The sequence below is a fragment of the Opisthorchis viverrini genome (assembly GCF_000715545.1).
Source record: "Opisthorchis viverrini unplaced genomic scaffold opera_v5_109, whole genome shotgun sequence".
Classification (NCBI taxonomy): Eukaryota; Metazoa; Platyhelminthes; class Trematoda; order Opisthorchiida; family Opisthorchiidae; genus Opisthorchis; species Opisthorchis viverrini.
In genome coordinates, this window is record NW_008751764.1 from 642,235 (window position 1) to 655,923 (window position 13,689).

At 43.0% G+C, this 13,689-nt stretch overlaps 1 protein-coding gene across 1 annotated transcript in view; it reads right to left on the bottom strand.

The window, feature by feature from the left end:
- The window catches only part of T265_05630 (hypothetical protein), a gene marked incomplete at both ends in the record, with an annotated part of 22,746 nt that overhangs the window by 6,897 nt on the left and 2,160 nt on the right, over positions 1-13,689 (bottom strand). Inside the window, 5 exons of the mRNA XM_009170689.1 lie at positions 2,637-2,867; positions 3,761-3,809; positions 3,851-3,915; positions 6,965-7,059; positions 9,811-9,990. Coding sequence (XP_009168953.1) covers positions 2,637-2,867; positions 3,761-3,809; positions 3,851-3,915; positions 6,965-7,059; positions 9,811-9,990 — 620 coding nt within the window. The remainder of the gene's footprint in view (positions 1-2,636; positions 2,868-3,760; positions 3,810-3,850; positions 3,916-6,964; positions 7,060-9,810; positions 9,991-13,689) is intronic.

Genomic DNA, 13,689 nt, shown 5'->3' on the forward strand with positions numbered 1-13,689 from the left:
TAGGGTTTTCTTTGGGGACCCTGCCCGGAGCCGATGACTCAATAGTCTGACCTGCTCGGCTGCAGGGGGTTGGCCTAACCCGAGGGCGCAGGGAATAAGGCACTACTGTCTCATTCCTGATGCGGCTTCGCACAGCATGTATGAAGGGTTTTCCTGGACCGTTAGAACGGCTCTCGCCCTGTGTGTCAGATTTCTGCTGATGATGATCAACAATGCGAGAGAAACTGCAGTTTAGAACCCCCGTGCTTTGGTGTGTGCTAAACAGATTAGCAGTGACATCACACGGGGAGGATTGTTCAAAGAAAAAATTGTGAGAACAATCTGGTATCACCAGCAGAATGTCTATATTCCATTGCTGTTTGACCGATATCGTTCATTTGCTATAAACTATGCAGTCTTCTCGAGCTCAGTTTTTGGTGAGAACGTTAGAGGGTTGTGGGTATAATAATTCCAAACACTCTTGAACCCCCTCCTGCTTGTGACTCAGTACAGCCACCTCGAGATAGACTACCACCAACTAACAATGCTCCGGCGCGCTCCTGAAACATTCACATCGAGCTTGCAATCGTTTGAGAAACCAAAACCTAACAGTCGCCATGGAAGAGATTACCCTCCAAACAGGGGGCGAGATGGCCGAGTGGTTAGAGCGCGAATTTACTGACCGGAAGGTCCGTGCTTCGAACCTGGCCTCCATCTATCAACTTCCCCTGTCTAGGCTTGGGCAACCTGGCAGTATCCCTGTCCTCGTGCTTCCTTCGGATGGCATGGCAGCTAGGCGCTGAAAGGGTGCTATAGCTGAATAAACAAACAGTGATCATGATGGCAGAATCAAGTACTGGATTTTCCTGAATCCAGTTATTCAAGGATGACGCAAAACGACATGTTTTCTGTGGAGTTCATGATGAAAAGATTGAGAAGATGGTGTACCTCGGCTGCACCACACACAATAATAAATACATTCTGCAGGATAGTTTTCATCAGACGTCCCTGAAAGATCTGATCCAGTGTTACCCACTATTTTGGAGCTCAAGCGCCGACCGGCTCAACCGAAAAGCCAGCCATCTTAAGCATGCTAACACCGATGTCCTCACCATGAAGCATAACGGCTCTTTGGATGAGCGCGAAAGCTACCTACAGGGCCCAAGCCCCCTTTGACTAGGAGCAATCCGACCATCTTTGAAACGGTACAAGTATATTCATTTGCATATGGCAGGTCATAATGGTTTCGGAACATATTTTGTCCATGTGGGTTTGACCTAAGTTGATTTTTTATCAGAGACACAGGCCACCAGTTTGCTTCAAGCAACCACCACTGTTTCAATCAATATGTTATTTGAGGAGGCAAATAGTCAGCCCTAGCCCAGACATCATTTTGCTGAGCCAGGCCTCCAATGTAGCGAGTAGTACCGTCATATGATCAGTATCACACGGCATAGGTGATGTATATCTAGTCTATATATATATATATATATGAAAATCACCAGCGGTGTGACTAACGTATCCGTCCATCATGCACATTGCAGGATTCGCCCACTTGTTGTGGTAATCATGGGTCGTTGGCTGGACATGCTAGTTGGTTTCAAGCTGACTACGTTTTGTCCAGAGTCGTATCCACTCGATTGTACACGGGTAGAAATCTCGTTTGGCCCCAAATTTCTGCTTAGGAACCCGATGATACATTCGGATACATTATCTGGTGCAAGCCAGCGTCGTGGAGTTAAGAAACATCATCATCATCAAGGACAGTAAGATCAGTGTTAGCAATGATGCTTTACTTTCGTACAACCATGAGGTTCGTCTATATATATATATATATATATATGAAAATCACCAGCGGTGTGACTAACGTATCCGTCCATCATGCACATTGCAGGATTCGCCCACTTGTTGTGGTAATCATGGGTCGTTGGCTGGACATGCTAGTTGGTTTCAAGCTGACTACGTTTTGTCCAGAGTCGTATCCACTCGATTGTACACGGGTAGACGAGTGCTTGGCTAGAGACTCGGCTCAAATTGCATTTGCTATATAGTATGGGTCTTTTGACATGGTTTACTGCAGTGGACAAATCGGAAGACGGCTTCCAGTCAGCCACACATATCCAGATTATACTCTATGTACTATTATAAGTCGGTCTGCTCAGGAGCCCATTGGATGCTTCTCCAGCGTGCTAGGCTCTACTTATGGTCTAAGTATACATGCATAACTCTACTGAATATATCAAAGGCAAACAAATGCATCACGAAGCACCTGAAGCTTAAAGCGAGTCTTCGTTGCTGTTGCAGGCTTTAAGTAAGCGGTGATGGAGAATGATGCTGGTCCATTTGGATTCCAAAAGGTCTCTTCATAAACGGATGAAAGTGTAATGTCACGATAATACTCGGTTATAGCTTCATTTTTGGTTGTATTTTTATTTAAGAGTAAAGTATGTCTAATCTTATTTGCCCGTACGGTGGATAAAAATTTTCGTAAGAGTAATGTGTGCGTCGATTGTCATTATAGTTGAGACATGATTGTACTTTGTTCCCCGATTTGAAGTTCAACTTCACGGAGTACTGAACGAAAATAGAGTAAACACCAAATAACCGACTCGGATAGGGACACTAAAGCATTTTTAAGGGCGGTTTCACTGACTTACCTTGCTATAGCCAAGCACATAATAGACCACCAGACAGGCGATGCCAAACAAAATCAGTACAACTGAGAGCACTGCAATTACCAAATAGCATTTTGTGAAATCGATGCACGTCGTCATGGCGAACACAGTAACGATGAGGCAGGTAACCGCCGTTACACCCACAGCTGACAACACTGAGAGAGTTCCATAGTTGCAACTAATAACTCCGGCGAAGTAAGCCATCACTAGCGTCTGTTGACAAGGAAGGGAATAGTTTGAAATGAAACTAGTTGTGACATACACTTGAGTGGCATGGGAAATGAGTTCACATTGAAAAACTAGTTTTCTAGGGGACGGGTTAGCAGCATCCAATTCTTTCACTCCACGTCTCAGTTCCTCCCAGCTGAGAGGCTGCGACGGTTGGTACGACCATGTTCGTACCTTATTTAGCAGACCCGATTTTCCCCTTTCTCGGGGAAAAAACTGACCGTGCTGAACACGTACAGTTGGGTATACTATGTGATTTCTAACAACTTCTGAGATGTAGTGGAAACATCAGAAATCACACGATGAGTTCATTTGATTAAACGTCTTTACAATTGACCAAGGGTAGCCTCTCCAAAGAACGTATTTGGTCACAATCGATATTGCAGTATACCGCCATCAACTGCTGGTTGACTCGCGGCCAACCAGCCTAACAAAACGTTCAGAAGCCAAGACTATATTCTTGATGTTTTTTTCTGTTTGTCCTTCCCTTCGTCTTATTTAGTCGACTATACGCCAACAAACTACGAGCGTCAGTAAGGATTCTAGTGACAAATCTTATAGCTTATATACTCTGCGTGCTGTTAGTTCCAAATTTTGACCTTAGCTTTTGTGTGAACACCCCACCAACCTCTGGTAGAATTCAATTCACAAGTGGCTTTTTATTCGATTCAATTAAGTTTTACTGGTCCCATGTAAGCAGAAATAACCTAAGAAAACGAGGAATAAATCAACTTGCAAGAAGCGCCAGAGCAATGTAGTTTCCTGGAAATGTTCTTCGCACTCGCGGACAGCAAGCCAGGACAAAGTAGGTGATGAAGAATAGACCACTAAAATCGGATTTGGAAATGAGCCGCCAGAGGTGATTTTTGACAACCTACAGGGATGCATGGAATAGAATGGGATTCCTTCGAACAAACTTGGAAATTTCTGGTCTAGGAAAAACTTTTATTAAACCACAAGTTACCTACATATACATGAAGAGCGCAACAACGCCGGCCGTTATTGTCAGTTGGGCGAACAGTATCAGATACACCTGAAAAGAGGTTGGGCTAAACAGATTTGGTTTATAAAAACGAAGTTAACATGAAGATCAGTTGCTACAGCTTTACAAGCCCTACAATTCTACAATTAACCTAAAATTCGCGTTTTTGCCTACGTGATTCCAGCGAGAGCTTAAGGAAAGCCCAACTTATTAGGACTTTCCAACCTTTTTGAACTCCAGTAAAGCTTTCGAGTTAGGCAACAGGGTCACAATGCATCGTTCTAATATATCTTGGTTGACCACATAGCTCTTAACCCAATAGGAACTTCTCACAATCAGATAGAAGACCAAGTATAAAGCCGTGTAACTGACTCTGCCGAGTTCGAGATAGAAAAGAGAAAGAAACTCATCATCACTGATGCGAGGTGCTCATGAACCAAAATAGTGTTCCGTCAGTTGGTTCAATTTCAGTTCCACATTTCAAAACGAACTCACATCTACTGACTTGCGCCCTTTGTGCAGTGGGTTCTTGCCTCGGCTTAAACGCGAATTTCATACGGCACTTGTTTACTACCCACTTACACTGGGGGTTCAACATAGCAAGTGTTTGTGGGACAACATGCCATGAGAATTTCTGTGAACTTGTCTGCAAACCTCTCGAAGGCCTAGAGCCTGATGGTGAACTGAACACGCTACTTATGTAGACCGGCACCAAATTAGGTAATCTTGAGTAACGAGCCCAAAGCAGACATCACTTGCACAAAAGTATCAGGTCTGAGGGTACATAGCTTATGTGCAGACTTGACTGATGTATAGCGGCAAAGCTGAGACAACTTACAGACAAAATGTTTGGTTACTTGAGTTACTTAACTTGTAGTATCTACAGGAAATATTCTTCATCAAGATATCTGACATTTGAAGCCCGGACACCAGCTGGCTGGAGATCAGTCCGAAGTGTAATCTGATTTTTTTCCGATTAGGTTACAAATGGCTGACACTGGCATCCGAAGAGGGCTTGTTGACTGTCAGCTGAAGAATGGATTTTGAACTCACTGACACCGTTAATTCTGTCTATTAGGTTTGATTATCTCTGATTCCCACTTTAGATTTCGAAAAGAGCTACCACCGTATAGGAAAGTCTAAATAATGACTTTTTACACTTCGACAGACCACTCGTCTAAGTCCTTCTCAAATAAAGTGAGCCATGTGGTAGAGCCTCACCTCTTTCAGTGATACCATGGCCATATGAAATTGTACGAAACAGGGAATCATATACTTCAGTAGGACTGGCCATCTGAACCAGTACAACTATCATGTTGCATTTTCTGATCTACCCGCAAATGATTATTCTACGGATGACACTCATAATCCATGTGGTCAATGTCTTACCGCCAGTCTATCCATTAGTACCTTGAAGTTGCGCACATAGATTCACCCGAGAACCCTGATACGACAATACAAAAACGATGCCAATTTATTCCGCTGATACTTAACACATTTGACGTTAGCACTACCGTGTAAGGGAGTGCTCAATGCTCCTTGGTTTGCCATTATTACGTTTATGCCAGCTAGCGACTTGTAACAGGTTTTGGCTTGCTGTTCGTCGAGGTTATTGCCTCTGATATATATTGGCAATCTACCGTGGGTGCTGAACCCAGCCAGGCTGGATGCCATACTGAAAACTTTCTGTCTTTTGCGATAGGTTGTTTCCTGACTGCCAACTGCACTCAAGTGCAGACTGTTGTGAAATCCGTTCAATAAACCCACACTCCTAGAGGGAAATATTGTGCCTTCGTCCTGGAAAATCAATAAAAACTGTATATCGCCTCTTTCTTCTTGCAATTTCTTACCTAGCTAATCTATATGGAAACAAAATAACTTCGTGGTTCAAGGCCTGTGGCTTCGCAGAAGTAACACTTCAAAGAACAGTGCGATTTCCTCATGTGGGTTCTTTGGAAATGCAATGAAATACGGTGGAAATACGCTTTTAGGAGCTGACTCAGTGTTCCGTTTTGACAATTTGTTACTTCCCCCAAAATGAAATGCTCATGGGGCCGATTGACAGTATTTTTAGTCCGGCTGATTGACATAATTGCCAATTCAACATAACTGTTAAAGTGCCTTCGGTTCGTTGATCATTTCTAAGTGAAATTTGTCCATTCTTTTAGCGTCCACTGCTTAGCTGAGCGCGTCTGAAACAACTATTTCAAATAGATAGCACACCTGAAACGCTTCGTAAGGTTGACTGCCCACTCCAATTCCTCACTCTCAACTGCCTCCAGAGCTCTGTCTTCCAGTCATGTGATGAATCGTTCACGGATTTCTTGGCCGCGCGAAAAACAATACATAAAACAACTCGCCCGACCATGAGTCTAATATATTAGTTGTTAGCTCACACTTTCATTCGACGGGATCGTCATGCCTCTTAAACTGGAGCAGCCAGCCGATACTGGCATCGCAAATGGTCTGAAACTACTTTTTCACCCTTGATGTACGGTTTCTCGGTATATCTCTTGATCTGTAATTTTTGTTCGTCAACCCAAATGACAGGTTTGGTGCGTCCATTATTTTCAGGAGCATGTTCGTTCCAGGTTAACAGCTTCACTTCCACTGAGCTGAACTATCCTCTCTTCTCCTTTGATGGTCATGAGCGTCTACTTCTTCATGGTCTAGTCACCAGGAGATCTGGAACAGTAAAATCGAAGTAATAACCACTGTCTAATTTTCATTCAGTGACAAAACATGCCAGCAATTTGGGGTAGTTCCTTCATGAGATCTTAGGTCTGTTCCAGCACTAGGATTTTATCACATCACTCTATCCCCTGCACAAATGGCTCCTATGAGGACTTCTGGAAATCATTGATAGATTGCTGATAAGTGAACAAATCACTAGTCAACTCGCTAACGTTCAATACCCATCGTGACTTTATCAAGTTCATCTGCTGCTTCGAGTGATCGAGGTCTTATGTTGTCAACTGATAATGTCTGTAGATATGCCAAAAGACCTACTGACTGGACTGAAACTATAAGATTCTTGGAAATATGCCTTGTTCCTCTCGATTGTTTGATTTCTATTTACTGCAGTATAACAGAGACTTACCTTGCGAATGAACGCATTTCGTATCTCCACATCGTCGAAACCGGCTGAGGAAAAACTGTCAGCCGTTTGTTTTGGGCGTAGTGCGAATATATTTCCTGTGGAATCCAAAGTAGCGTAAATAATGCGTTCCAATCGTGTCATCTTCCTGGAACATATTGAACTAAAAAGTGGGTGATGGAACTAGCACACCCGGTCATAGGTTTCAAATGAGTTTCGGGTATTTGGATAGTGTGCTGGCGGTCAGGTAAAGTGTTGGGTGATCTGGTCATGCAGTATTTTGAGCCAAACCTTTCTAATCCATTCTTCCTCAGGGAAGGGCAAAATCTCTGCTTCCGTAAATTTCAACATGCTTACCACCTGCTTTCGTCTTCCTACCGCAGAGGACATTACAACTTTACTTCCAGACCGCCTAGCGTTACGTTTTATCGTAGTACGGGAACTCGCTGCTCTTCGTTTGGCTTCTCCCCTTTGACATGGTTGCAGCTCGTGGATCGTCCAGCGAAGCCAGTGCGATCGCTTTAACACTGAAGCAGGACCACCACGTTAAGGTGACAGCTGTTGATCCGTTTGGTGATTCATACTCATGAAGAAGCATGCACTAGACTACTTTTTCAGTAACAGACGACTCTGCTTTACACTTATCAGTTGTAACAATTCCACGTTCAGTGCTTTGTACCACTCGGATCCTGTACGAGGAATCTGGCTGTTTACTAGCAGTCTGACAGATTTCAATGCATATGCCAAACGAAGATAAACCCCAGATATCCAGACCAATGTACCACTTTAATAGCAGTATAAGCTCAAAAATGTTGCTAGTTGGTGGCTAGCCAAGTTAGCTGCACGCCATCCACACTAACGGTCCATTCGCATTATACCTTCATCTACGGGGTATCAAAACAGTCATTTCATTCCAAATTAGTCTGATTTTGTTGTCTGTAGGGTAGGTAACATTAGTGGAATAAACATGCACTAATCCGGTAATTCTGTCTAGGCAAGACCTCCATGGAGAACATCTATCTGGCTTCCCCTGGCAATCATACTTCGGGAGAGAGCTGGATTTTGGTGGGCTCAATAGTACACTATAGAGCCATCTAGAGTCGTACTTTGGTTTTGCATAGTCTATCGGGCCTCTGATCCGCATCTTCAATGATCCCGAGCTCACTTTCAGTTCGCTCATTTACCTTTTTGTGAGCTCTACTTTTAATTCAGTCTATCTGTGGAGGGCGCATCTATCGACATTTCCTCTATAATCGCCACATTCTTTATCTACCTACTGTACTGAAGATCAGTCAGAATTGCTTCCTAATGAATTGTAAGTCGGAAGCAGTAAATTCAGCCATGGGTCATTGGTTGTCTCATTCCGCACTGAGTAAAATATGTAGTCTCCTTATCACAGTTATTAGAACCTTAGTTATCACCCTTTCAATTCCTTCAGTTTTCTCTACCTTAACTGAATATTAGTTTCAAAAAGACTGTTGAACTCTGGTTTACCTAATAATACATAGTATTTCTTCACTGGTTTCGATCATGATTGGTAATTCACTCAATAAATCCCAAATCACCTTAGGACACGAACACTGCCATAGACATGGTTGTCGCTAGAAATAGTGCTTGAATCGAGCTAACAAAAAGCTGAAAATGTTGTCGGAGGAAAGAATAATGGCTTGGTCTTATCAGGTACAGTGCGTTGCTGCTGGTCTTCCTCGGGCAAGGGTATTTTCTAAATTGAAGAATGTTTCAGCGGTTATCGTTTTCCAGCTACGGCTTTAACGGCTCAAGCGTTACGCGTGGTTTTCTTCATTGTTCATTTTGGTATTCTCTTGCTGCATTTTTTCTTTATTTTGTGATGTAGTTTTTCGTACACAAAGAGTTGTGATGTTCTTCCCAGACTATCATTGTTGTGACTCTCGAATAATGGTGTAAAGAAAATAACTCCACGTTTTTCTCCAACGAAGACGTCAGCTGGCTCTTGATCCCCTAGGGCATGGAGAAGTTTGTCACTCTAGTGGTGCGCCATTGATACATCTATAAGCCAGGAGTACCAGCTTGGAGTAATGGCACATTCCCTGTCCTCCTCTGTCTAACTAGGAGAATGGCAGATAGGTCGGTGGCGTAGATTACTGCTATCAGGCAAGTTTATTGAGATGCTCTGGTACATAATGTTGGTCTCAATTGGGCGGTAAGTATTTAAAAGAATAGAAACACCCCCTGGACACTAGAAACCTGGTGAATCTCAGGCGTTTCCTGAGGTCTAACCAGATCCCTGGAAATGGACTTATTGTCTCTCAGTGGTTCTATCAGTGTGTCATTTCGGTAACGGTTTTAATCGACGACAACCATATGGCTTTCGCATCGATGGAGATAAGCGTCAACCTTTGCTTTGCCTATTTATGGCTTTTTAACGGATTTTGTATACTTTTCAAAATAGATGAAAGTACATCAGATGGCTAGCTCACGAGGATCCACATTAAACCATGACGAGCCAACCGTGACATAACGCTTGCATACACTTGGTCTCAATTTTCTGCTGCTGCATTCACAAGATGACGACAGCCGCAAGGCTGTGCTTAATATAGAGTTCAATTTATCATTACCAGTCGTAAAGACCGCGCAGTTACCACACAGACCGATTTGTAGAGCTTCCTGGATTGAGGGAGGCCACTCACTGCAAAATGAAAAAGTATGGTGCATTGGACTGTGAGTGAGATCTAGCGAGCTGTCATGAAGCCCTCTCGATGTGATCTCTTGGAGGATTACTACAAATACAGAACGAGATTATGGAAATAAAACAGTAAAAGTAACATTGTATTCAATCGTTTCAATGGGAACGGTGCGGATGAACTTACTGTATGACCCATGTTGCTGTTGCTGTTCATAGCCTTGTGGATACGATGGTGAACTGTGTGGCTGCTGCCAATAAAGTTGCTGTGAGTAGGCGGGTTGCTGAGGATAGAATTGTGGAGGTATCTGAACCTGACCTGGATAGGCCTGCTGTGGCATACCATATTGTCCAGGAGAATACGGGTCTAGAAAAATTGAAACAAATCTTACACAGTATCCAGAAATAAACAGCGCATCAGAGTGTTAAGGCCAAAATCCAAAACAATCTCTGGATAAATTTCATGCCGATTTGCTATTTCGATTCCAGTGCACCGAATCGAGGGAAAACATGTGTGTGATAAGAACCATACATCTGAGGAAATCGCGACGACAAAAACAGCTCTTTCCATGAACATGTGTCCATCCAGCACACTTGTGTCTATTACGGAATCTTAAACGTGTTAGTTCAACGTTTTGAACAGGATATCCACTTAGCCTACCAATAGAATTCCAACGGCTTAACTGTACTACCAGATCATTAGGGCCGCATATCAATTCTGTTGCTTTCAGAAGAAAAAAATAATCGATCGAGCTCCCATTGTTCAACGACCAGGCAAATTAAAAGACAGGAAACACGGAAATCCCTGATCTAGACAAAGAAAGGTGAACCCTGGTTTGGTAAGGCTCATCGATCACGACCTGAAAGCATTAACATAGTGCTTTTCGAAGTCTACCCTTTAAAAGGGAGACCACGACGAAATTAGCATTTTGCCAACCCTTTCTGAAGAGTGATCTTTCTTTAGGGGTAATATCACTTTTGTAAGTAGTTAAAGTAGTGTGCTAACATTGTGAGAGCTCCTAATAATGATTCGGACACAACGATTAGATCTTTCTGGGTGGATCTGTATGCTGATATAATTGGACTGCAACTCATATTGGATATTTCTGATTTAATTTTTGTTTGAACGAAAACTACTTGAATTATTCGGTATCCCGAACGGTGTCTGTGGACTTCAATGATGATCTACTGCTTATTTTGATATCTATTTGGATTCGAATTCAGCTTCCAAATGCAACTTCCTTTTAGTACAGATGTCACAGCTCAAAGTCTGTGCATGATAGTGATCAGAACCCGCAGTATCTTGCACAAACTTTCAAGTTATCCCCCTGTAGGTACTACCTGATAATCAGCTTCTTGCTGAGATGCATGTGACCTCAGTTTAATGTCGCCAGTAATTTATGACACAAGATCTTCGTCTTAATCAGGCTCAGACTATGTAGTGATGGGTATGATGTGCAAAAGTCTACCCTGACTTTAAAGAATATCTTATTGTAATCCGTTTTGATACACTCGATAACAGGCGCTTTCGTGATGTAGCGAGATTTCCTTGATTGCGTCATGTAAGCGCACAGTAGTATCGTTGATAGTTCGAGTTTTATTATTGACACTACTACGAATACTCTCTCTACTATACTATCTGTTGGGAAACTTAGTGAGTGCGCTGGGTTGACCAGAATACGCCACACATTTGATCGGTCCGACTTAGGCCTCTAATTCGTGGCTGGACCACGTGACGGCGAGTGTACATTAAGCGCCTTAACATGAAGCATGTTACCAGCTGAAAGCTGGTAGACGCTCCATTATGCGTGCATGACCATTTTGCGGTTTCTAAATGCTTGCATGCGTTCCACCGCTTGCCTGATAGCCATTTAAACCCACTTATTTCAGTACCAGTACAAACGTGTCGCGAGTTCAGGGTGCTAATTAGGGTGCCTACTGTTGTATAGCAGCTGTCGGCTTACATAGCACTAGCTTTGTGCTATGCAGACCACCAAATGGATCGCTGCCTCGGCAAGCACCAGAAAACGCGGGTTTGTGGAAGGATGAGGGCACCAAAGATTACATGACGTTCCGTAGCAAAGCACTAAAGCGTGTCATGACCAGAAATTCAAAAAAGAGGACGCGATGGATGATCTTTCCAACTACCATCTGCCTTTGGCTATCTGCAAAGTTTGCAGTCGAGGAAAGCACGAAGTCAAAGAAACTGACCGAAAATCTTTCGTTCCATGTTGGAGTTCATCTGTTCGTTAAGCTACGGACGAACGATTCCAAATTCTTCGGAAACTGGATTTGCTACTAGGAGAGGCGTTTCTTTATTCTAACATTCAATAATTCACGACAAACGAACCTTCCATCTGAGAAGTCGTCACACCAAGAGCCACCAAACACGTGACCACGTGATGTTGGTTCCGTGATTGAACGATGATTAGCACCATATCTTTCTCAAGTGTTGGTCCCACTGCCCGCGATCAACAGTTTAGTCATTAATCAACCGGAAACCTACGGGTTCGAATCGCCCCGAAAATCGATGAGGTGTGCACTGCGGATATTGCTTACTGCAAGTGGGACAGCTGTAAATACTATCGGCACTTAAAGAATGAAGTCACAAATTAAATTTCAAAACCTAATGCTACCAACGATAGATTTGTGCTTCAAGTAGCCTGAACGACGATACCTGACAAGATTATATTGAAATTCCTAAAAGATCTTACGAAGGTAGCACACGGCTTCGAGGCTATGTATTACCGTGCTACTCCATAGGGGATATGATATCAAAAAAAGGTTATAGTGCGTACAAAACTCGTAAGCAGCGCGTTAACTTGCCTTTGTATGTCTTCATTCTCCCGCCATGTGTCGTCTGAAAGCGTGTACGACGCTGCATCCTATCTATATATCCCTCTCAGTTTTCAGTGGACCCCCAACAAATGCCTGGATGCTGTTTGAGTCTCTTATCAAACTCCAAATGACTAAGTGAGTGAAAGGAAGTTTGGTAAGTATTGGTTTACGTGTTTTTGAACTACAAATCCGAGCTAACCGAGATCGAAGGACTGAACAGACACAATACGACCGTGGTCATTTTTGGCCAGCCAGAACTAGACGACAATTTAAGCTTAACCATTTTTCCGATTATTGGTTTTGCTTAAATAAAGAATTAATCTTTCTGCTGTAACAAGGCTACGTTATCGAAGCCCAGGCAAAAACGGTCTAGATGCCAGGTTTGCGCCGGAACCAGGGACATTTCACGCATTCAGTTCGTGACATAAAAACAGAAATCTCGCGAAACCTGGTTTTACTTACTATACCGGTAACAACTATCTAAAGGTATATGTCATAATTTTGACTGTGATACGTGACAGCTCGATTTCTGATTAGCGTAGCCAGTAAGTCTTCAATAACCATGAAATATGGCCTATTCAAACATCCGTAACCACACTTACAGTGTTTTTGTTGAAGGTAGTTGAGGCCAATATCATCCGGCTTGAAGGCATCAGAAATTGTGCACTTCCCACTTCAATCGCAGAATATCGATTAGGCGTTGACTTCTGTGTCAGGTTGCCGGGTTTATTTAATAACCTTCGGAAGAACAATAGAGGCAGAAATTCTGCGACGGTTCCGAATCCGCCGCTTACACTAGCTGGCTTACGTGATCAGTAAAGATAATCACAAGCAGCCTGTCTACCTAAGCCCGCTGTATCATAACTAAGAGCAAAATTCGTGATATACGATCATGTTTGGATACGTCGTCGAAGATGTTTAGGGAGTTAAAACAAACGAGAGACAAAAGCTTCACTTTTTTGCTTGGTCCGCATGTTCTGGACGGCTGCTGTTGACGTTTACATTAGTGCCACTGATGGTTGGTTTGTGCAATATGCTGAAAAAATGTGGTATAGATACACCACATGGAGCCCGTCTGACATGAGGTCTACCACACATTACTTATTTCAAAGCTGCAAAAGATGATACTGATGGGCGTCAAAATTAAGGCGATAGTGGAAGCGTCATCAGAACAACAAGAAAGCAGATGAGTGCTGTTTTCTGTGTGGTCCACACGCAAGTGACAGCA